Source organism: Lemur catta, chromosome 1 (genome assembly GCF_020740605.2).
Source record: "Lemur catta isolate mLemCat1 chromosome 1, mLemCat1.pri, whole genome shotgun sequence".
NCBI classification, from domain to species: domain Eukaryota; kingdom Metazoa; phylum Chordata; class Mammalia; order Primates; family Lemuridae; genus Lemur; species Lemur catta.
In genome coordinates, this window is record NC_059128.1 from 165,094,491 (window position 1) to 165,120,208 (window position 25,718).

Below are 25,718 nucleotides of genomic sequence, written 5' to 3' on the forward strand. Positions count from 1 at the left end.
ATATTGAGTCTTGATCAAGTATTTTATATCCACTGGCAAAAAACAGGAAATTTAATTACTTGAATCCAAGACCCTCATTTGCTGGGTAATGATTATGGTATGTCTGATATTCACAGAAAACCCATACATATCAGATTTTTGGTGAACTAGTCATTGTATCAATATAGTTCTCCTAGCGTGTGCTCAGATATTTGGAAAAACAAAAAAATACCATTACAGATACCTCTAATTTTATCCAGAAAGATTTAAAAACTAGTTCTATGCAAATAAAATCCTTACGTTAAATGTATTTGGGAAACACATTATTTATTTATTTATTTTTTAGAGAGAAGCTCTCACTGTCATCCAGGTTGGAGTACAGTGGCACGATCGAGCACAGCTCACTGCAGCCTTGAACTCCTGGGCTCAAGCGATCCTCCTGCCTCAACCTCCCTAATAGCTAGGACTACAGGTGCATGTCACCACATCTGGCTAATTTTTTAAAATTTTTGGTATAGAGAGGGTCTCGAGATGCTGCCAGGCTGGTCTCCAACTGTTGGCTTCAAGTGATCCTTGCACCTAATCCCCCAAAGTGCTCGGATTACAGGTGTGAGCCACATGTTATTTAGAAGAATTTAAAATTTTGTGATAAATCAAAACCCTTCAAAGTATTTTGTTTATATAATCTGGAATTAATATTTATGAGAACCATTTGGAAATTAATTAATAAACATTTATAGGGCATTTAGAAATATGTACAGCTACAAATGCAAAAGTCTAAGACATGGCCCCTGACCTCAATAAATTTATTATATTGGTAAGCAATCAACATTAACATCATCAAATAAGAGATTCTTTTAAAAGACAGAATATAACTGAAACCTAATTTTAGTAAGTTTGTTTATTTAATACAAACAATAAAGTGTGGTAAGGTTTCAAAGCAAGCCTCCTGTAAGGTAGGAACTGACCTGGATTTGTATGGGCAGAGAAAAACCTTGAATTCAGAAAAAAAATTGTGATTTAATCATTCCACATTGTCTACACACATCAAAAACATCACACTGCACCCACAAATGTATACAACTATGATTTATCAATCAAAAAAATAACATTAATTAAAAAAAAAGAAAAAATAGGGTCAATTAAAAGTAGCTGCATTTCTATGAGGCTGACTTGAACTGCTGATATCTGACCATTTTGACTAACAAAAACAATTTCCTATGGTTTCAGCCATAGCAAAAGTTAAAGTGGAGTCAATTTTTATCTTTTTTTTTTTTTTTTGAGACAGAGTCTTGCTCTGTCACCCTGTCTAGAGTGCAGTGGCATAATCATAGTCCACTGCAACCTCTAACTCCTGGGCTCTAGTGATCCTCCTGCCTTGCCCTCCCCAAGTAGCTGCTTGCCATGCCACGACACCTAGCTAATTTTTCTACTTTTAGTAGAGACAGAGTTTTGCTGTTGCTCAGGTTGGTCTTGAACTCCTGAGCTCAAGCCGATCCTCCTGCCTTGGCCTCCCACGGTGCTAGGATTACAGGCATGAGCCACTGTGCCCAGCCTCAATTTTTATCTTTATCCTCAACATTAACAAAGGGTTTAAGAAAGTTAGATATGTTAATACTGAAGAGAATATTTAAAACTGCTTCAACAAATTGTCTACTCACCCAAATATCTTATTATAGAACTACCACTTTATATTTTCAGTGAAATATGGCCATTATAAACCAATCTAATATATAATGACCCCAGGACCTCTACTCATTTTTATATTTGTTAGTTTACTTCCATTTATTTTACCTTAAGGTTGCAAAATTTGAACTTCAAAAAATACTTTTAATTCTAGCTTACAGAAGGGCTGAATCTGTCACCCCAATTAATAGAGGCCTACTGCAATTGCATTTTACTTCAAGAAATTCAGTTCAGATATTAAAATGCCAAATCTTAAAACATCATTCTACTGTCTTCTTGTTAGAACTCAAGTTGAAGAGATCAAGGAGTTGAAGTTCAAAGACATTAAAATGTTATATTTTGTTAACTATATGAACCAATATAATCATATGTCAACTCATATCATTTGACATTCCATGGAATGAATAGGTAAAATATTTTGCAATTTTTAAGTAAGACTTTTTACTTTGAGGTGCTATTGTTGGTCACTCTCCTGTTACAGGCTATATTTTCTCAAGTTCTTCTATCTAAACAACAGTCTAGCTATTCTTCACTTAACAGAATGCCAGCCTGCAAACACGGAACCTCAAATTTAAAAAGTTAGTGTATTTCTTTAGAGTGGCTTTTTGAAATGTGGAAAGCTCTCTACATTAAAAACAAAAGCGTTCCTCCCTCTCTCACGGAAAACAAAGAGTTCTCTACAGCTTTTTCCACTTAAAAAAGACAAAGACTTGTTTGTTCCTAGTGATTAAATCAGATACAGTTTTATATTTAAAAATAAGTGTTTGGGGCTTTGTATTTTAGATTTAACTTTATTGAAAGGGCTGACATTAAACAAATCACATATTTGGGTATTTTTACCTCCCTCCTCTCCCCGACCTCAGATTACCTGGCTTAATTACAGCATTATCTGTTACATGAAAGATTTTAACTTTCTGTTTTGGCGGTAATCCAAGTTCTCGGTAAAATTCCAATACAGATGTTGGTTTCTAGAGGAAAAGCAGCACATATAAGTAATACATTAAAAAATAAAGGCGGAGTTGAATGCATAGAGATCTAAACCAAATTATTAACACCCTAGAAAACAAATCAAAGCACACTCTACTCGCCTACTGAATAAAGAGCACCTGTTTCCCCTTATTTAAAGGAGGTGAGATTTAGATCTATAATCCATTACATCTCTGTAAACCAATAACCTTACTGTTTAGGATCCAGCCATGTGCATGGTATTTCAAATATAATACACTGGGAAAGAAAGACCTTTGTTCTACAGGAAAAGAAACAGGATTCATACTCATATTTGAATTCTGACTGGAAACTGTCTATATATATCAAGAACCCCAACCCCAGGAATCTGCCTCCTCTGCACGCATTCTAAGGCAAGTGGAAGAAAATGTGATGGGTGACATTTAAATGTTATGACTACAAACTTGAAAGCGAGTCCCAAATGTGGCCTGGCCAACTTACATTTCCCCAGTTAAATCCTTCTTACATTCTCCAAAGCACCTATGTCACATCCTCTTCTAAAACCTTTAGCACTGTTCCCTCCTCTTTCTTTTTGAGCTGATCAAATAGAACAATCAAGAGAGCTTCTCCATGCTCTTATCATCAAATCAATCAAACTGTGTATATCAGCACTCATATACTGTTATCCTCTCACCCACTCCAGGTTACACATAGCAGTTGGGAAGCTTTTAGGAAATGCCAATGCCAAGGGCTCTCTGCTTGGAGATCATAACCTCACTGGTTTAGGATGGGACCCAAGTATTAGCATTTTTTTTAATCACCTCATGAATCTGATGGCCAAACTGGGGCTGGAAATCATGTTGACAGATGAACTGTCCTAATTCTTATTAAAAGCCTTAGTTCCCAACCACCTCTTACCTATTTGAGGACTTTCCTCTTGAAACTGTCCCCATTCTCTTCAAAATCATCAATGTCTCCCTTTCTCCTGAAATTTTCCTATCAGTATATGAACATGTCACATTAACTCACATATTAAAACAAAACTTTTCTTTGACCACATATTCTTTAGCTAATTTTTCTCTTCTCCCTTATAGCAAAGCTCCTTGAAAGACTTGCTGAATCTACTTTCCCTCTTCCCATTCTCTGAATCCACTTTAATCAGGCACTTTTAGCCCCTAACACTAAATGGAAAGTGCCTGTCAAGATCATCAATGATCTCTACATGGTCAAATACACTTGTCAATACTCATTTACTTGGATCTATCAGCAATGCTTTAGACAGGTGACCACTTTCTCCTTGAAAGACTTTCACTTGGTTTCCAGTCACTACTCTCACTTCTCATATATGCAAATGACCCCACATTTCTAACTTCAGTTACAAATTCTACTCTGAATTATAAATTCATATATCCAACTGCCAACTCATTACCTCCACTTCAATGTCATACAGCAACTCAAGCTTAACATGTCTAAAACAGAACTCAACTCCCAGCCCCCTTAAACTTGCTCTTCTCTCTGGCCTTCCAAATCTCAATAAAAGGCAACTCCATACTTCTGTTGTTTAGACTAAAAAATTTTATAGTCACCCTTGACTCTTCTCTTCTTCATATCCCATGTCCCATTCATTTGCAATTCCTACAGGCTATTTAAAAATACAGCCTACACCAACCACTTTCCCCCACTCCACCCAAATCCCAATCACCATCTTTTGCCTGGATTATTTCAATAGCCTCCTAACCAGTATCCAGGCTTCCACACTCAACTCCCTGATCTGTTCTCAATTCACAGGCTGGCGTGATCATTTTAAAACTCAAGCTACATCATGTCTCTACAGTGGCTTTCATCTCACGCAGAATCAAGTCCTAAGGCCTCACCATGGCTTACAAGATTCTACACAATCTGACTTCATCTTCTACTCTCCTCCTGGCTCACCTTACTGGCCCAAGAACACATCAAACATTGGCCTCAGGACCTTTGGATGTACTATTTCCCCTGCCTGGAATGCTTTTCTGTCACATTTTTGCATGACTTGCACCCTTACTTATTCAGGTCTCCATCTAAATATCAACTTACCTTTCCTGATTACTCTATCTAAAGTAGCACCACTTTTTGCCACTTGCCATCCCCTTAGCCTGCTATTATTATTCTTCAAAGCATTTATCCCCTTCTGTCATGATGTACATTTTTTATTGTTTTGTCTTCTATGCAACAGCTTTCCCATCTCACCCCCAGTCCCACCCAAATGTAGGCTTCCTGAAAGCAGAAACCTGTTTTAGTTGCTGCTATATCCCCCACTGCTGGTAGATCCTGTTGTCTGCTCTTATTCCCACCCATGGCTTTTTTTTCTGCTATTGTAACTATCACTACAACCAATGTTCTTGAAAATAAAACCTTATAGACATCTTATTTCCTTATAATAATGTCCTGGGTCTCCCCCTCCTACCTTAATTCTTAAGATTCTTACAGATTGCTATATGACTTGCCAAAAAAGTTGTACCATTTTCTATTTCTCGATGTGAAGAGTGCCTCTTTCATCAGAATATAAATGAAGAATCTCAATGGCTGTGGAACTTTATGTATACTTACCTGTGTCTGTCTACGCCACTCCCTTTGCCTGTAAGTTTCAGTTATGGTTAGAGAGAAAGTTGAGGAAGAGGAAAGAGCAAGAAGATAGATATACCTGTGTTGATTATATTCTGATAAAGAGGCACTCTTCACATCAGGAAATATAAATACATGTCTCTAGTTCTAGCTCCTGTTATATTTCCTGTTCAGATCCCTCCCTCAGTAGCCTTGCCAGAGGACACCATTCCTTTGTTTACACCATTAGACCCTGAATATATCTCAATTATTGTCCATACCACTTTACGTTTATCTACTTATATGCCTGCCTGCTGGCCTGTGAACACCTGAATGGTAGGGGCTGTTTTATTCATCTGTGTCTCTAACCTTACAGCCAAGCACAGTGGCAGGTTAGACATGAAAGTGGGCTATGTGAATGGTGAAAAGAGACAGAAGATGGAGGACAGGCACCTATCTGGCTGTGAAGTTTGTCTGTCAAAGTCACCACACCTTTCCACTCTTCTGCTGTTATCAGTTCTTGGAATACAACATTACTATTTGTGGCCCCTATAAAATTATAGGCCTAAAATACACATTACAACTTATTTTGAAGGTGAACAAATCCAAAAGAAATTAAACTATTATGAAACCAAACCAATAGTAATTTGTAATCAAAAAAACAATAGGAGCAACTAAAAACCCTAACTCCAGATGACATTGTTGGAACAAAGCATCATTCCCCCAAAATCCAATGGAGTGCCTGCATAGTCACTTGTACTCAGCAAACTTCAGTTACTTGTTAATTTCAGCTTAAAACGTAAACTGTTAGTACTCCCCTTTATAATTTACTCAATTGCTTTTAGTTGACCTGAAATTGGGTGGCATTGGCCTATAAACATAGAACTTTATTTATTTTTGTATTTCAGCATATTATGGGGGTACAAAAGTTTAGGTTATGTATATTGCCCTTGCCCCCCCCCCCGAGTCAGAGCTTCAAGCGTGTCCATCCCCTAGACGGTGACCATCACACTCATTATGTATATATACACCCATCCCCTCCCCGTCCTCCACATCTGCCCGACACCCGATTAATGTTATTCCTAAATGTGCTCTTAGGTGATGATCAGTGAAACCAATTTGATGGTGAGTACATGTGGTGCTTATTTTTCCATTCTTGGGATACTTCACTTAGTAGAATGGATTCCAGCTCTATCCAGGAAAATATAAGAGGTGCTATATCCCTATTATTTCTTATAGCTGAGTAGTACTCTATGGTATACATATACCACATTTTATTAATCAACTCATGTATTGATGGGCACTTGGATTATTTCCACATCTTTGCAATTAAACATAGAACTTTAATTTTTGAATCTTTCTGGGGGCTGTACAACAAATGCTGAGCAGCTCTGCTCTGACGTTCACTGAAGATTGTTTTGTACCTCATAGAGGTCTCTCAAGAAGCTATCCTTTCCTCCAAAAGTATAACATAAATTCATTCCAATTGTTCTCTATGGTTTCACTTCCCACATGCTGAAATCTAAGACTATTATTCAACACCGTTCCTCTCAAGGGCCTTGTTTTTCCTCTTCAACCATACTTCTTCCACAAGAACACAAAATTTTCATTTAACAGTGTGGCTCCTTGAAATTATTTTCCTGGTGCATTAAATTCTGATTTATTAAATTTTTAGAATGGACTTCAAATTTATTTTTAATATTCATATATTCTACCTGATGACCTTAAAAGAATATTATTTTATTAATACCAGTTTTTAAAGTATACCAAGAAGTGTCTAAGAAAAATCCTTTACATTTCTAGTAATATAAACAGATAAGATAAACATCTCAACCTAAGTAACTTTTTAGACTAAACCATAAGAAGGACCAAGGTAACACATACTTCTTGATTACCTTCCAATTTCACTAACGTTAAATACTTTACTTTTTTAAAAAATCAAAATGTTATAAAACTAATTAGATCTCAGTCATGAGAAAAAACAAATGCTCAAGTTCAGTTAAAACTAGAAGCTATGTAATGCAGTGGAGTTTTTCTTTTTTTAAACTTCCAAATACATAAACGATTTCAAAAAGCAATTTAAAAGACTGACAGCATTGTTACACTTGGATAATCCCATCTATGAGGTTGCATTCTTTTCCCCCTCTTCAAAGTTCTCTGCAATTATCCTTCCCACAATGAAAATGCTTCTCTGCTCCTAAGATGAATTGATTTAATCAACGTTAAGGCCACTTAACTTTCTCATTCAAAAACACCATGTACCACATCAGTTTTTATTTATAACAACATACAAAATAGCAAAGGCAAACTAGTATAATTTCTTAAGAGGCATAAATTCTTTACAGATTTAAAAAAAACCGTTCTAGCCCCATTATAAATAAAACTGATTTAATCAGTTTATTTCCAAATGCTTAGCTATTTGGAATTTTATATTCATAGGTCTTATAAAAAATACCTTTATAATCAATCTATTTGCAGTTACCCTAAGAGCTACAATATGTAAGAGGAAAGTTTGTATACTTTTAGTTCTGAAAATCTTTTCCCCTTTCAAACAAAAATGCTTTACTTATAAAGAATTCTAAAACTTCATCTTCACATCCAATTAACACTTATAGACAAAACTGTTTCTTAGTATTATAATAAATGTCCTCCAGACCTATAAAATTTAAATCTTGAAGAAATCACATAAGAAGGGCCTGTGCAATACTATGCTAGCGAAATTAATAGTTTTTGAACTTTTGTTTTTTCTTGAGAACTAAAATACACAGGGAACCAATGTAAGACTCTCAGAACTAAAAGATAATTTGGAGACCAAGTCCTATTCCCCGTTTTTATGGTTAAGAAAATAATGTTCAAAAGGTGAGTAAAGGGGAGCTAATGGTACAAATCAGGATTAGAACTCAACTATTCTGACCCCACATCCACTCATTTTCCCACTATGTCATTTTTCTGAGGAACCAATGTTCACAGACCTGTTAAAGGAAAATAGATTATCTCAACATGATGCTTGATTTGCAAATATCAAGGCCATAAAGTCATGAATTTACAAAATTGGTCATGAAAATGAAGATGATGGTGCTAGTTATTACAAAAATACAGAAGTACAATCAATTAGAAAGCAGTGGCATCTGTCAAACCAAATAATTATTTATATGGAGGTTACCACATATTTATACATTTAAAAAATTCAAACATTTGATATTTTTTTAAAAGTTCCCATAAATATTTCATTGTGCTTTTAATTACCGTGGAGTTATTTGAAACCTGAGTTTGTTAGTAAATAAACTATAAGAATTAAGAGCAGGACAGACATTATTACAAAGCTTTAATGAGAAATAAACAGAATATGCTATCATGTATACAAAAATAGCTAACTTCTCTAATACTTATGAAACAAGCCAGTTTAATAGACTCCAATGACTTCAACCAACACCTATTTACTGATCAGTATTTCCCACTATTTAAAGGACAACTACATTTGGATTTTCTGTGAACCTCTCAAACACATCTTTCCTTCAAAAATTCCCTTTCCTTGGCTCTATCCCAGGTTACAGTATAGCATCAGCACTGACCCAACTGTTTAATTAGAAACCATATGCCTGCGTCCTCTCACCCCACACCCTCACACTCGCTCAGTCTGTTATAAATCCCTGCCCCTTTTAACCCCAAGGCCATTGCCTTGCTTCAAAAGGTTTATCAACTCTTTCCTAGTCGCTTAACACCACCTCCTAAAAAGTCCTCCCTCCAATCAGATTCTTCTAATTTTAGTTAATCAAGATAACAATTTAACCAAGTTATTGCCCTGGTTAAAGAATTGAGAAAGCTCCTTAAAGTCTACAGAATGAAGTCTAAGCTCCTTTGAACTCTACCTTGACAGCTGCATCTTAACCACCCTCCCCTACTCCATGCCTGCACACTGAGATGCACCCACATCACATTTCTCTTCCTAAGCACACATGCTTTCATGTGTTTCTGCTTCTGTGGAGACCATTCACTCTGGCATGCCTTTAACATCTATTCTTCTTTCTGGTCTCCTCCTTGTGAAACCTCCTTGTATTTCCTTAAGTAGAACTGGCCATCTCTGGTTCTGTGCTTGTTGGATTTATAATGCTTAGGTACCCAGCATATAATAAGTGTTCAAGTAATTAGTAGGTACACAATTAACACTTCTTAGTTTTGACAATAGGATAGTATGTCAACTGTCCAACTGTCAACCTAATTTCTGGCCATATTCATTTTATAAACAATTTATAATGAAAAAAATGTTTGTCTTAGAGATAAGCAATATGTTCTAGTAAACCTAAAGATGTTTCGTTACCTATTAGTGAAAAGCATCACCATTTGTAGAAAGGTTTTCTCTATTTTTAGTCATCCAATAGAGGATACTTATTGGGTATATTTTTCAACTTTAAACTACAAAGTCAGCATTCTATTAGTATTCTACTTAGAAAAAAAATGCTTTATTTAAAAAAATCTGATGTGAATTCATATAGAGCTTTCTCCCAAGTACTAAAAGCTCCTTCCAGAAGACACAAAATTAATCCTCACATGCTGTTGGTGTCAAGTGTTAATTTCCCATAGGAAGAAAGTGAAATGAAACATAAAACAACAACAAAATAACCAAATCTACTGAGCGTATTATATTCCAGGCCCATTTGGAAAACCTCATTTAATTCTTATGATAAACCTATTAGATAAGTAGAATTTTTATCCCCATTTTACAGATGTACAAACACTACAGCTTAGAGAGGTAAAGTTACTTGTTCCAGATGTAGGGGGAGGTACTAGAACAAACTAAGTCTCCCAGACTCCTGTGCAAAATGGCTCTGTTAGACTGCCGCCCCCAAATACGCAATTTACTTCATGGACAAATGCAAGTTTGCGGCTGTGGAATCTTCTCAAAATATAAAAGCATTCAGATATGAAACCAATGAAATGTACTATTCTTGGAATGAGAATACATTCTTACGTGGAAACGTGATACACTTTTTCCTCCTACATGTAAGGCTGCCATTTTTCCGTTATGGTTTTCCTTTGAAGTATATTTTACAACATGACAGTCTTGCACCTAAACAAACAAACATACAAAAATTAAGCATTTGCCAAGATATATTTTAACATTACACACAAGCCACACTGAAACCCTAAGACAATTAGGAATTCCCTAAAGTCCTAACACCACCCCTCTAACAGCAACCACAATCTTGAAATATAAGTAAACCTTTGAAAAAATTATCAAATACAACATACAGAAAAGTACATAAAACATAAATATATAACTAAGTGAATATTTATAAAGAAAATACATATGCAACCACTACCCACTCCAAGAAGTAGAATCCCACATGTCTCTATGCGTTTTTCCAATCACCTCCCCATGCTTTTACCGTAGAACATGAGTTCTCAAAATGTGGTCCCCAGACAGGCAGCATGAACATCCTTTGGGAACTTGGCAAAAACCCAGATTCCCAGGTCCCAATCCAGACCTACTGAATCAGAATCTTTGTGTTTTATAAGCCCTCCAGATGAGTCTGAGGCTAAATAAAATTTCAGAATCACTGTCTTAGAAACAACTCTTGATATTTATGGTAATCATTTACTTACTTGTCTTTATAATTTCTACCTTTGAAAGTATTGCTTAATAATGTATTATGTTGCCTGCTTTCAACTTTACATTAATGGAATCAGGTTATAATGTACTCTTACATGTCTTACTTCTTCCACTCAACATGGTATTTGTAAGGTTCATCCATATTGTGTGGAGCTCTATTTTGTTCATTTTCATTGCCGTACAGCATTTCATTAGGTGACTATACCATGATTTATTTACCCATTCTACTGTTGACAGACATTTAGGTTATTTCCAGTTTTGGTGTATTAACTGTGATGCTGTTCTAACTGCTGTTGTACAGGAATCCTGGTGCACACCTATCCAAGTTTTCTAGCAATACTTGGGAGTGGAAATGCTAGACTACAAGGTTCACCTATTTCAGCTTTACCATATAAAGCTAAATTGTTTTCTGAAATGGTTGTACTAATTTACAAACCCATCAGCTGTTCCTAAAAGGTCCCAAAGTTCTTCAGAGTTCTTCAAACTATTGTTGTATACTTGATCATTCAGAGCCAATAAAAATTTACTAAGAGTTTGTAAAATTCTCTGTGCCCCATTAGTGTTTTAAGCATATATATACATGAGCTCTTACTTTAATCATCATCATCTGGATTATCGGTTGTTTAAGATGAGACCCCAAAGATTAACTGAGTTGTCCAAATTGATTTGGGGTGCAAAAGTCTCCTAACTTTATCAGTGATCTTTCTTTAATAATAATGATAAGGACAATAGTACCTAATATTTATTAAACATTTAAGTGCCTAACATTTGTCATTTTGTGCAAACCTCACAATAACCCTTTGAGGTAGGCCGTGATTATTTCTTTTATAGAACAGAATTACATCTTTTACAGATGAGGCACAGTGCCCCAAAGGACACAGACAGTAAATGCCAGAACCACAACTGAAAACTCACCTATTCTGGTTTCAGGGTCCACATTCTTTTTTTTTTTTTTTTTTTGAGTCAGAGTCTCACTTTGTTGCCCGGGCTAGAGTGAGTACCGTGGCATCAGCCTAGCTCACAGCAACCTCAAACTCCTGGGCTTAAGCAATCCTACTGCCTCAGCCTCCCGAGTAGCTGGGACTACAGGCATGTGCCACCATGCCCGGCTAGTTTTTTCTATATATATTTTTAGTTGGCCAGATAATTTCTTTCTATTTTTAGTAGAGACGGGGTCTCGAACTCCTGACCTTGAGCAATCCACCCGCCTCGGCCTCCCAGAGTGCTAGGATTACAGGCGTGAGCCACCGCGCCCGGCCTCACATTCTTAATCATTAGAGTATACTTTATTTCAGCGAACAAAAGGCAGCCTCCCCAGACAAGACAGTATTACACTCTATTAGCAAAATGATCAAAAATATAATTTAGAGTTGAAAGAACTCCACAAATGAAAATAGAATGAGATTGAGATTTTTTTCTGATTATAAATTAATTCCTAGATCTGTGAAAAGCTAGGTTACTTTAAAAAAAAAAAAAAAAACCTCATTGCCCCAGTTATCCCAATACCAGTATCAGAAGGCCACTAGGTTAGACTAGGTTCAGAACATTTCTGAAACCATCAAAAATCCTTTAATATTATTTATATTTGACATTACCCTTTTCTTCACCATACATTTACATGTTTCAGGATACAAACATTGCCAATTAAAGTTTGCACAAACAGCTCTTGGCACACATACATATCTTTTACATATTCTGTTTTTTTGTTTTTTTGTTTTTACCTGAAGTAATGTGACCACATGCTTTTGACCATCTTTGGTCCATAAAGGCATCATGCCCAGCTTCAAGGCAATAAGGCCAACTCTACAGGAACCTGGCAATTAAAACCAAATCAACATTAACAAAAGCTTTTTTAACATTTGCCAACATGATGTAACAGTTTTTTCTAAAATTAGGTTTCACTATAAGGAGCAGGCACATAAGAAATATGCTAATGTATCCATAGAGTAAAACAGGACTTCGTTAGAGATACATGTTCCTTCAACCATGCCTGGCATTATATATTGGTACTCAGTAAATATCTGTAAAATCAACAAATATGAGAAATATACACAATAAAGAAAATAGGTAAGTTAATATATTAACTTTTAAAATAATGGCATTAATAGAGGGTATGATAAATCCATTATTATACTTTCCTAGTATCAATTCATATGCAACTTTATTTATCAGAAAATATCTACCACTCAAATTCTATAATAAGAAGTCAGCTGGAACTACAGAGATGCCATAAATGGTCATATTGCTAAAATATGTCAGTCTCCAACATGATTCTTAGATTTGTTGCATAAATTGGTAAAGCTGCTCCACTAGGAACTTTTGGCCACTATACAATTGTCACAAGAAGGTCTAACCAAGGACTATACACTCAACAGGAAAGGCCTTATTCTTCTTGGTATGGTCACACATGGGTTTAGCATCTCACTAGACACAAAGAGCTGATTCAGGGGTTATGCTTGTCAAATCTGGAGTACCAGAACATCCCAAACTGAAAATATCTGTGCAACACATTATAATTTACAACATAATCTTCCAGCCTTTCTTCCTTGACTTATTTTATATTCTTTTTAGCTGAAGGAAACAAGACAATGTATGCAGAATGACTCTCCTTTCATCTACAAAACAGCTTCTCAAGGAGGTCTTTATTATCATCATTCACTAAAAGTAGGCTAGGAGGCTGAAAATAAACTTGCAAACCACACCACAATAAAACAGACACACTGAATACACGAAAAATAAATTTAAGAGATGACAAATTTATCAAGCAGTCACTATGATTTTGAATGCATTCAGCCACACAGTAATTAGGAGATGAAAATTCATCAAATACAAAATAATCACCTGGTTCCCAAGGCTGTAGAGGCCATGGTTCATCTTTCAGAGGACACAGTTTACTTGCTAACTGGGCTTTATCTTCATCGGAAACTAACTGCTTAACAAATGGGACATTTTCTTCAGAAAGATGCTCATCCCACCAAGTACCACTCTTGCCATGGAGACTTCTAACAAAAAGCCAGATGTTTGTTCTGTTAAAAAAAAAAAAAAAATTAACCAAACCATAATTCAAAAGGTTCCCCCATGTAATGTAGGAAAGGGAGGTCACATGTGTTGGAAGGTGTAGTCAGGCCCTTAGGAAAGGGTTTGGATCCTGTACAAGTTTTTTCCTGACATTCCTTATAATAACAATATGGCTAACGTTTCAACTATCAATGGTTACCTTGGAGAAAAAGTTCATCTTCTTTTCTCAGCTAAATAGAGTTCTAACAAAGTCCAACCTACATATATGAGAAGCCACTAAACCATCTGAATGTGTACCTTAATAGTTTTATAGCCAATGGAGGTGGCAGAATGTGCCATACTGATCTTTGTCAGATAAACTCACCTCCTCCCTGCAATGACATGATCTAGGCTAGGCTCAGAGAAGTAAAGAGACTGGCTGTGCAAAGTTAAAAGAGCCACAAAAGACATGACCTCTAACAAGTTGAACATATTAAGAAAGACTTTAGTGGGTAGAGGCCGGGAAGGAGGTGTGTAATTTTTGCACGAGGGTCAGGATGAAAGTAAAACTTTCTGCAGTCTATCTTCCTTTTGTAGTCAAGTAGATTCAGATTACAGTCCCAATTTTCCACTTACTGGCTGAGTGACTTTGGGCAAGTTACTTTCCCTCTCCAAACTTCAGTTTTATCCCTAAACCTCATGATAGTAGTTTGCTCACCTGATGCTACATGAGATAAGGTGCCACTTAACAGAGCGTCTAGTACACGTAAACGCTCTCTAATTGGAAAATATTATTATTGCTGTTGATAATGTTCGCTGCTAGCCGGTGGCTCATCAGCATTTTTTTTTTTTTTTAAATCACCCCTTCAATCTCTTAGGTGCTTAGGCAAGGGTCCTTATCCTGTGCCCCACGTCCGGACAGAGCCCCTTCCTCCTTCACCTAGGGGGCCGGAGGGCGGTGGTATCTGCGCCGGCTACGTCACTGCTCAAGGCATCTGTTGTGCAGGCAGCACACCCCCCAACCCCCTTCTCTTGATCACACCCACCTGTTCCCCGAGCCGGGGGCAGCACCCAGGCCGCCGGAGCCGCGACCCAGCACCTGGGCGCCTGCCTGGGTCAGCAGCCTCCAACCCGGCATGAAGTGGCTGGGGAGGGCTCGGCTCGCGATACCTCCCGGCGCCCTGCCGCTCTACTTTCAGGGTGTCCCTACGCCACCGCCACGCGGTCGCAGAAGCTCTGGGTGAACAGTCACACTTGCTGTCCGCCGAAGACCTCTGCGACGGAAAAAGAGTCGCCAGAGCCACTTCCTGTCCGTTTGCAATAAGCTCCGGGCACTAGGGTCAACACCGCAGAACTAAAGTTCCGCCTGCACAATAGTCCTACTTTGGATCCGAATCCGATATGGGTAAGGACTGACTTGCCTCTCCAGGAGTAAACTTTAGAAGAATAAGCACAGGCTTCCTGAGGAGGCTAAGGAAAGGGAAATCATTTCTAAACAGTGCCCGCTGTGGGGCAACTCACTGTGCTAAACTGCGTTTATGACTCTTATTTTGGTTAATCTTCAAAACAGCCCTAAAAGGAAGCAGTTATTTTTATATTATAAGTGAGGAAACACAGACTCAGAATGGTCCAAAACAACACATCTGACAGATGGGCAGAGATGGCACTGAAACAGGGCTGGCATGTGTTAACAATAGAATATGGCCAAAGTGATGACTTGTGACTTCCAGGACTGGGTTATAAAATCGTATTGCTACTTCAGTCTTGGTCTCTTGGATTGCTTCCTGTGGAGAAAGCCAGAGCTCATGTCCTGCAGACACAAACAGCTCTGTAGAGAGGCCCATATAAAGGGGAACCAACTTGCCAGCCAAGACTGAGCCATCTAGGAAGTGGAGCCACCAGCCCCAAGCACTCCTTCAGGTGACTGCAGTTCATGAAAAGACCTTAACCCTGAATCACCCAGCCAAGGAAGGAGCTCATGGATTCCTGACTAGGAGTGATTGCCAAGGAAAATAAATGATTAATGTCGTTTGAGTCACTAAGTTTTAGGGTGATTTGTGATGCAGCAATAGTTAGCCAATACACATTTTATACAAACAAACCCCTGTCCTGTGTTCCAGATGCAGCCTAATCATCATGTATGTGACTATGACATTCTTTCTACTACTCCAAAAGTCCATTTCCTTATTTGTCAAATGGATGTTTATAAGAATTTGGAAATGAGAACTTAAAAGTTTAGCTATTTCTACCCTTTCTTCTTATTAGAGATTTGGCTAGCCTGGCTTAAAAGTCCAGGCAACAGTCAATTCCTGGCTACTGTTTGGACCTCAGTAGGGTAAAAATCTTTGCTTTGCTTGCCCTTCCATTCTATCCATTGCTGTTGCAGTTACCTTAGACACTTCTTAATGACACTTTGGGCCTTGGAGGAAAATCTACATCTCATCCTAGCTGTGCTGCCTGACTTCCCAGTTACTTAAGAATGGCCTTTCATTGACCAAACATGTTTTGAGGTATGCTACAAGCAAGAATCTGAGAATAAAAACACTTCCATACTACTTCCAATAGCTGGCATTTCTTGTGCATATAGTGTGCTATAGTATGTGTTCAGTATTGTGGAAGCCCACTAGCCAAAGACCACTAGGAGAACATCTAAACTCACACAAAGTTAAGTTTAATTAGCTTGATATAGCAAGAGACAGCACATTCCTGAGGCGATACCTTTAAGAGTGAGCTTGTAGGGGCTTGTTATGAGATTTGGACTTAGGCTGGGTAACTTTAAGGTGGAATCAGGGAAGCAAGGACTTGTTTTGGAATGGATACTATCAAGAAGCAAGGAGAGTTCAGCAACTGGACATCTCAGTTATCTTTGTTCTAGAGACTGGAAGAACAAAGTGAGAGTGGGAATGATGTTGGTAAGAAAGCAGCAATCACTCAAAATTATTAGTCATTTTGTAACAGTGGTGTGGTCTATGGTATGATCTGTTAGAAATACTGTGTTGATGTTCTGCAGTCTGATTACTAACAGGATTCATTTCCACTCTCTCAGTATATTTTCTCACTTAATCTTTATAACAACCCCATGTGATAATACTATAATTTCTAGATTCCACAGTTGAGAAAATAGGCACAGAAAGATTACATAACTTAAGTAAGGTCACCCAGCTAGTAAGTGGTAGAGCAAAGATTTAAATCTTAGCAGTGTGACCATAGAGCTTGTGCTCTTAGACATTTTTGTTTCTTTCACTTTCTATGATAAATCTGTTACTACCCTAGCCTTGGAATTCCTCTAAGACTATACAGGTAAATTGGTAAGGAAAACATATCACACACAGTGGTCTGTGAGGATTGAGGACGCAGCCATTCAGTCTAACCTTTTCCCCTAGTGCCAGATCTCTTCTGGTCCGGGATGGGGAACTTAACTCAATAAAACCCTCATTAGGCACTGCTGCTGAACTGGAAGGAAAGCACAATTTGTCCGCTGTCATGAAATACATGTCTCCTGATTGCCAGCCAGGGCTAAGAGGTGTCATCATACTTGATTTAGTTATTGCAGTATGCTGCTAATTGAAAAGTACCATGCTTTGTTTTCAAGAGTGCCCTAGGCTCCTCTAGGGCACTCAGACACTGACCTCAAGCTTCCCATCATTTCTGATGTCATTCTCCAGAAATTGCCCTAGACCCTGGGACCCTGATATAATTTTTCCATGTTAGGACTTTAATTCCTCATTGGAACAAAGATAACCTCCCTAGTCTCTTTTCAGTGCTACAATTCTATTAATATAATTCTTACTCCACTAATCCAAACCAAAAGATGGCATAATAAACCTATTAATATTTATTAAATAAAATATTAGAAATTATTTCATTTCTGAATTACTTAAGCCATGTCTAACACAAGAGTATCATCATAGAAGGAGTAGATTTTAAGCTAAGGATTCATAATCTTGTCTATGAGTTCTTACCATTAGACTCTACTGTTAGTGCTTATAATGTTTGTGATATGTCCTGTATGGTTGGCTTATTGCAGAATAATAACGTTTTCACTGTTGGATAATTTGCATTTTAGTATTCTTTTATTCTGTCTCTTAGTTCGTAACATGGCTGTCTTATACTTGAAATTAAAACTCTTTTCAAAATGAGTTTAGACTTTCCATTACTTTATCCTTGACTTTCTTCCATTTTTCCAAAATTGTGAGAATTTGGCATGTTTTAAAATCAGTAGCAATTATGAAGGTGAGTGAAGTATCTGATGGGGGAATAAATAAAATGAAACTTTAGATAAAATGAAACATCCTTAAGGAAATTTGAACTTTGAGATTCCATTGCTGGCTAGAATAGAACATCTAAAGGTCATATTGCAAAATTCACAGATGCTCATTCAGTAAGAAAATTAATTCTGTTTCAAGGTCTTCCAGTAAGACCAAATCACAATTTCCAGCTTCAATATGCTTTTAAAAACATGATTTTTATTTGTAAATTCCTAAGTCAGCCCACAGAGTTTGGGGCTCCAAGAGATGACCAGAATGGAAATACATTTGGCTTAAAGAAAGCCTAAGAAAAACCAAGCAGTGTGACCATGTAGTGGTGTGGGCCTAAAGTTTCTCAGCATTCTTCTCTACTCTTTTGTATTCAGTATAGTTTTGAAACCTAATGTAATTATACTAATGTGCATTTCTTTAAAATTCTTTGATTACTGAGCAAAAATATTAGCAATACACAATGGAGCATCACATGCCAGGGGACCAAATTCTTTTAGCCAAGGACACCTCTTTCTCCCTGGTCTTCCACCCAATGCCAGTGTAGTTTTGACTGCTGGAGTGTGGCTCTAGATCAGCAAATACTCTGGTCACCTGGAACCACATGTGGGGTGTCCCTTCTGAGCCTTGTAGATACAGGGTCTGGAGAAATTCTTAGAGACTGAGTTCATTTGAGATTTTGATTCCACTTGGGGGATACCTAGGGAGTCCCAGAAGAATGATAACTAAAACATTGCTTTTGCTAAGTTGCAGACATTGTTCTAAATGCTTTACATATATTAACTTACTTAATCTTCACCTATGAAGTGGGTGAAGATTTTTACAGATATGGAAACTGAGGCACAAAGAATATAGGCATCTCATCCAAGATCACAAACTTTAAATTTGGTAAGTGGTAGAGCCAGCAGCTGAGCCCAGGCAGGCTGGCTGCATAGGCCAAGTGCATACCTGCTCTGCTGTACTGCCTCTCTTCCTAGAAGAGAAAGCTACATGGCACAATATTGGAATACTCAGCTTGACATTCAGAGGTTGCTCCAAACAAGCAAAGGTTGGAGATGATAGTGCAGAGTCTGTATCCTTAGGAATCTAATCAGTTCAGATCAGAATCACCTGGTCTCAAGAGAGAGCGATGAGGCCAAACTGCTTGAGTTATTCACCTATTCAATTCCTATACAACCTTCTTTTTCAGGAAAGAAACAAGAGGCTACTGATAGGCCAGTGCCTCTCAAACCTAAATATGCATAAGACTTACCTGGGAGTCTTGCTAAAATGCAGAGCTTAATTCATTAGATTGAAGGTAAAGCCTGGGAGTCTGCGTTTCTAACAAGCTCCAGGTGCTGTAGATGCTAACCACACATTGAGTAGCAGCATTCTAGAAAGAGTTGTGGATTTTGAGTTATGAGACTTGGAATTCAGTCTCAGCTGAAAACTATCAACGTGACACAGTAAATCACTTCACCTCTCTGACTCTTCACCTGTGAGATGGAAACAAGGAGAGTTTGTCCAGCTGAGACTCTTTCCGGTCCTTTTACTGAAAGTCCTTGTACAAGGTGGAACAATAGTCTCATTATTCTAGATGTTCATGACCTAATTCCTGAAATGTGTAACTGTACTTTGTTACATGACAAAATGGACTTTGCAGTTGTCATTAAAGACCTGGAGATGTAGAGATTACACTGGATTATCTGGGTGGGCCCAGTCTAATCATGAGTCCTTAAAATTGGAGCATCTTCCTGGATGCAGAGAGAGAGAGAGGGAGAGAGAGAGAGGTGATAATGGAAGAAGGGTAAGATAGGTGCAATACAAGAAGAACTTGACCTGCCGTTGTTGGCTTGGAAAATGGGGAAGAGGTCCACAAGCCAAAGAATTCAGTAGCCTCTAGAAGCTGGAAAAGGCAAGGAATACATTATCCCTTAGGGCATCCAGAAAGAAATGTAACCCTCTTGACACCTTCATAGTAGCCCCTGAGGTCTATGTTGGACTTCTGACCTCTAGAATTGTTAGATAATAAATCTGTGTTGTTTAAGCCATGTAGTTTTTGGTAATTTGTTATAGCAGTAATAGAAAACTAATATAAACCATTAATTCCACAGTTCAAAATGCTGGTAACTCATAGAATAAACAGACCCTGATTTTGGAACATTTTGAGACATGACATCAAGAAAAAAATAACTATTTTATTTGCAAGTTTCCTTTTGAGTTCTGAGAAAATAATTCTTGGTAAGCAGGCCTGTACCCATTAAAAATCTAAATGCATTGCCAATTAGATTATTTTGTACATCTGTACATTAAAAAATGCTTGTTAAATATCAACTATGAAATATACAGTTCTTAGTAGATATTTAACAAATATTGGTTAAATAATCAAATGTATTTAAATCACACCTTACTAAATGTAGGGGATGATGAAATAATAATGATAATACCTCTTATTTATTGGGCATTTTATATTCCAGGTACTTGGCTCAGAATAGACACCATCAAAGTTTCTCCTGACAACAGTGATAGTTATGTTCATGATTTTACATATGTGGTTGCATATAACTCAGAGAGTAACTTGCCCACTTAGCTAATAAGTAACACAGCTAGAATTCAAAACTAGGTATGTCTGGCTCTAAAACCTCCAATCACTCTGCTATTTTTCTTCTCTAAAGCATCAAGACAAAAACCTCAGTCAAATGTAGCAGGGAAGACAGAGGAGATAAACAGACAAAATGGTAAATGCCAAAGTAGAGGTATATGTACAAAGTACCTGGATCTCATACTCATAGAGGAGGAAACATCTGAATTGTTCTTTGAGGGAAGAGTCAAATTTCCTATGAGTATAGTAGAGAAAGAACATTAGAAATAGAAGGAACATAGTTCTAGCAACTATTGCTCGGTAATAAACCACCCCAAACTTTTTGGCGTAGAACAATCACCATGTTGTTATTTGTATGGCTTCTCTCATCCAGGAATTCAGAAAAGACACAGTGGGGATGACTTGTCCCTACTTCATGATGTTTGGAACCTGAGCTGGAATGACTCAAAGCCTGGGGGCTGAAACCATCTGCAGACTCATTTACTCCATGTCTGGTGGTAGATGATGGCTATCAAGTGGGATTTCATCTGGGCTGTCAGCTGAAACACCCGTGTGCAGTCTCTCCATGTGGCTGCTTGGGCTTCCTCACAATGTGGTGGTTGTGTTCCATGAGCAAGTGTCTCAAGAAAACTAGATATAAGTTGTATTACCTTTTTATAATATTGCTTTGGAAGTCACATAGTATCGCTTCACTTCAGCCACAATCTGGCCCAGATTTAAGGGGAAGAAACATAGACCTAGCCCTGAATGTGAACATGGCAAAGGCACATTGTAAGAAGGACACGTGGGAAAGAAGACTTTGTTGCAATCATCTTTAGAACCACAAACACCAGTGTGTGTCCATGTGAAAGAATATAGTTGTAGCTAGATAGTTGCAGGGATTGATCAATTGCAGACTATGATGACAGTTACTCTGTAAAAGCCTCAGATTATGTCTGGCTGACTTATAGGAGAAAAAATAAGGTTTACTTCGTATTTTCTTCTGCTCCCAAGTGCAGCTTCTGCACAGATATCTTGTATCTCCTCCTTTCAGAAAGACAAGGTCAGGCTTGAAGGATTATACGTGCCCAAGAGGCTATGGGGACCTGATTATGACCCAGCATGAAAAACAGTCTGGGACAGAGGGGGAGACTTCCTATCAAACAGAATGAGTTGCTGAACTTTAGCTCACCTTCCACTGTGCCAGGGTCCCCCAGTGGCAAAGACTGGGCAGCTGGGGTACTGTGGATATTGCAAGGGGCAGGAGGAGTGTGCAAACTGCAAGGGGCAGGGAGGGCACTGTCAGGCTGCTCAGGGGTCATGCGGTGACAGTGGTTCCTCTGTTTGTGGTATTAGACTTCAACCAGGCCTAGCAGGATCGTCATGGCAACTCGCCCATCTGTGCTGCTGAGCTGAGACAGGATTCCCTTAGTAACCAAGGAGCCCAGGAGATGATGCTTAAAATAATCCTTTATGCCCAGGCAGAAATGCCTTTGCAGTTTTATTAACCATGAAGCATCATGGGGCACGGCTTTCACTCTTACTTTATTTCAAAGTGGAACAAAATGGCTTGTTAAAGCAGGAATTTCCAACAAGGGCCAAATACGGTCCTCGCTCCACAAAGCATGCATCCCACTGAAGCCAATGAACATCACGACCGAGTTTCTGAGAGGAGCTGATGGTCACTATTATATAAATTACCTTCAAATAAACCTGGCAATCTCTGGCTGAAATCTCTGGGCTTCATTTAATCTTTTTTCTATTTCCTATTTAAGTCCCAGCCAATCTTTCAGTAAGGCAAATAGTTATGGTTGGCAAGAGTTTAATACTTGGGCCATTTATCCTGACAGTTCCTTGCATTTGATGGCTCTCCCTGATCACGCCTCCTCTCCACTTTTTCCTCATCTGCAGGGCCTGCCTTAGGCCTGCCCCTCCATGAGGACTCCCTTATAATTGATAGCTCTGGCTGTTAGAGCCTCTTTTCTGTTAGCACCTATTGTATATATATTTATGCTCTTGCATGGTATCATCATCTTTTACTGTAAGTAGTGAGAAACCTCAAGCTTATAAAACATGTCTTCTCAATAAAACTACAAACTCTTTAAAGGCACAGTCCTATAATATATTTTCTCAGCTCTCCCAGAAAACCAACATTTATAGTAAGAACTCCAGAAATACTTGGAAATCTTAGTGGTGATGGTTGCACAAATTTACACATATACTAAAAACCACTGAACTGTGCATGTTGAAAGGGTGACTTTTATGATATGTGAATTATGCCTCAATAACAAAAAATTCAAAGTATGTGGAACTGATATGAAATACGATGAGAATAGCCAGAATTACTACACCAACTGGAGTACAGGCTACTTCAGAACAATGGCTTGGGTGAAAGAGCCTTAAACTTGGGTTACCAAACATCTACCAAAAGGAAAGGTCTGTCTTGCCCACCAACATACTTCTGCCTCCTCCACCAGTAACATTAGGAGAAGCAGAGGGCTTGATATTTACGTAACAGCAAGGAGCAATCATTTTTTAGAAATGGGCAAGTCTGGGTTCAGATCCTGTTTCTGCCACTATTTTCATGAACCTGGGTCTCTGAGCTTCCTCATTTTTAAAATATGATAAAAAAAATACCTCCTTCACAGGGCAACAGTACAGATTAAATGAAATGATGCATATAAAGTGCTTGACACAGTCCTTGGCACATAGTAAGAGCTGAAAAAGTGCTGACTACTATTATTATTAATAACGTTTATATTCACTTTCCATTAGATAGTACAATAATTACAGAAAATCTTGATTCATCCTTTTCTTTCTCATTGGTAGTTTTGGCATGAATAATTCCTTCTTGACGCAGTCACACAAGAGTCCTAACAAGATGTTAGGAGATCTCTTTGTTATTCTTTTGGCCTCTAGTGTCCTTTATCTCCACGTTTGCTGACTTCATTTTAATACTATAGAAGTACAACATATGCAAAAGTAGTGTTTTCACTGTTTAAAAACATCATCCTCATCCTCATTAGCAGCAACAGCAGGGACCAGCACTCCTTTCTGGACAAGGTGCAGTATGCCAAGCCCGCTTACCTCTCTTCCTTCCATTTCTTTGTCTCCTTGAAATTCATAATTCCCAGCCCAGGAACCTTGCAGAGAATGCTGGGTGTGAGTCTATGGAATTTGCCTTAAAGGAAAACAGGTTCCTTCAAGTGAGTCTGTCATGATGGGAGCAGTAATGTGTTTGAGAGAACATGTGTTCTCTGGCAAAGAAACTGCTGCTATACTGTAACAGTAGTAATATTAGTAATAAAAAATACTCATAGTACCTTTATTTTTGAGCCATTTATATAGTATCTGGTGTTTTGCTGATGTTTTACAAATATTATTTGACTTAATTCCCACAACAGTTAATAAGGAAAGTATTGTGGCTGGAGAGGTTAGATGAATTATAAAACCACGTATCTAGTAAACATTCCTGGTAATGTCAATTACCTAGTCCAACCTGTTTTAGAAACCAGGTCTCTTAATTTCTATTCTTACTTTTTCAACTTCATATGATCCTTAGCCTTTGAGTTTACTGTTTTGGGATACTGGAAGCAGAAGTTATTCATAAAATATCTCCTTGCTTAAGTTATGGCCAATAGGACAGTGGGAAAATAGCCTTTAAAATGAAATATCAACCAGATTAGAAATGTCTAACTGTAAAATGTCATTATGAGTAAGCAAGTCCTTCTGCAAAAGGAAGCTTGAGACTGGGCAAGAGAAGAAAATAAATCAGACATTGATTCTTAGGGAACTTGACTTGTGTCTAAGACAACTCCTTAATCACTATGTCCTTCCTGCTTCCAAGAATATGAGACAGATTTGATTAATGTCTCCATTGTTTCATGCAAATAAGTGTGAATTACTTTATTCTAAGTCCCGAAATAAAAAATGTAATGAGCCATCATATAATGGACACATTATAAGGGAAATAGTAAGGAGTGGTCAATAGAGAATACTAGGGAGGAACACAGTGGGTTTCCAAGAGGAGGAGAGGAGGACATGATAATGGCCTGTCCTTTTGCTCTTTCCCTGTGGTGACAACTTGAATGATTTTATCCAGCTAGAGAAGATTGTATCTCCTTTGCTTTGTTTCCAGCTCACATAGGGAAGTGAAATAGAAGTTGGTGAATGGGCAACATGTTTGCTTTGCTCAACAAATATCCAAGCAGGTTCTGTGCTCCAAATCCTATATGCTATCTGGTGCCTGTGTGCTATCCGTTATCTATGTGATAAATCCCATGGGGGAAATCAAAGATAAATGTGTTCTCCAAGGTCCTAGGGCAGAACGCTTATAATAAATTATTAGTAGATAAGCGATATCGTATTAATTTTGATACTTCTCATTCCTAAGGAAGTCATGGGAATGGGTTCCTTCTGTGCCTGGTGGGATAGAGGAGGAATGGCCATGTGGCATCATCTCAGTCTACCCGTGCCCTACCACATTTCCTCTCTGTCCAGGGCCAAGCTATGTTAGTCGGAAACCTTTGGTTACAAGCAAAAAAAGTCAAACTTCAACTGGATTAGGCAAAAAGGAGATGTATATGCTTTTGTGGCTGAAAAGGTAGATCTACCTTTAGGCAAGCCTGGATTCAGAGTAACCAAGGCCATCAAGATGCCATTTTATTCTTTCTTCCTTGTTATCTCTTTGTTCTTCTTTCTTCTCTTTTGGCCTCATTCCTATGAGGTGGCCGGATGGCCTCTGCATGTGCAGACTCACGTCCTCACAGTGCGGCAACCCCAAAGGAGTTCTCCTCTCCTGAGAGGTACAGCAAAAAGCTTGGGTTTGGATTATTTAATATTTTGCCTGGCTCAGCTCACATGTTTATCACTGAGCCAGTCACTGTGTTGAGGGCCATCAAATACTATAGATTTTTGCTGGGTTTTTTTTTCCCCCAGCCTACTTTATTTATTTATTTGTTGCCAGGCTTTGTCTTCCAGGCTGCACAACTTGCTCACTTATGCTGTAAATAATGACTTACAGACCCCTTACTATATGCCATACATTCTGCAGCACACTTTAAAGATATTATCTCCTTAAGTCCTCACAAGAACTCTAAGAGGT

At 38.0% G+C, this 25,718-nt stretch overlaps 1 protein-coding gene across 2 annotated transcripts in view; it reads right to left on the minus strand.

Moving 5' to 3' along the window:
- MRPL3 (mitochondrial ribosomal protein L3) overlaps positions 1-15,099 on the minus strand; it is a 40,731-nt gene extending 25,632 nt beyond the window's left edge. The window contains exons 1-5 of one of the 2 annotated variants that reach the window (XM_045538703.1): positions 14,845-15,099; positions 13,643-13,827; positions 12,523-12,614; positions 10,160-10,258; positions 2,534-2,633 (exon numbers count right to left, since the gene is read on the minus strand). In XM_045538703.1, the coding sequence (XP_045394659.1) occupies positions 2,534-2,633; positions 10,160-10,258; positions 12,523-12,614; positions 13,643-13,827; positions 14,845-14,936 (568 nt within the window). In that variant the 5' untranslated portion in view covers positions 14,937-15,099. The remainder of the gene's footprint in view (positions 1-2,533; positions 2,634-10,159; positions 10,259-12,522; positions 12,615-13,642; positions 13,828-14,844) is intronic. The other variant, XM_045538695.1, reaches the window with a different exon arrangement.
- Between the last annotated feature and the right edge of the window lie 10,619 nt (positions 15,100-25,718).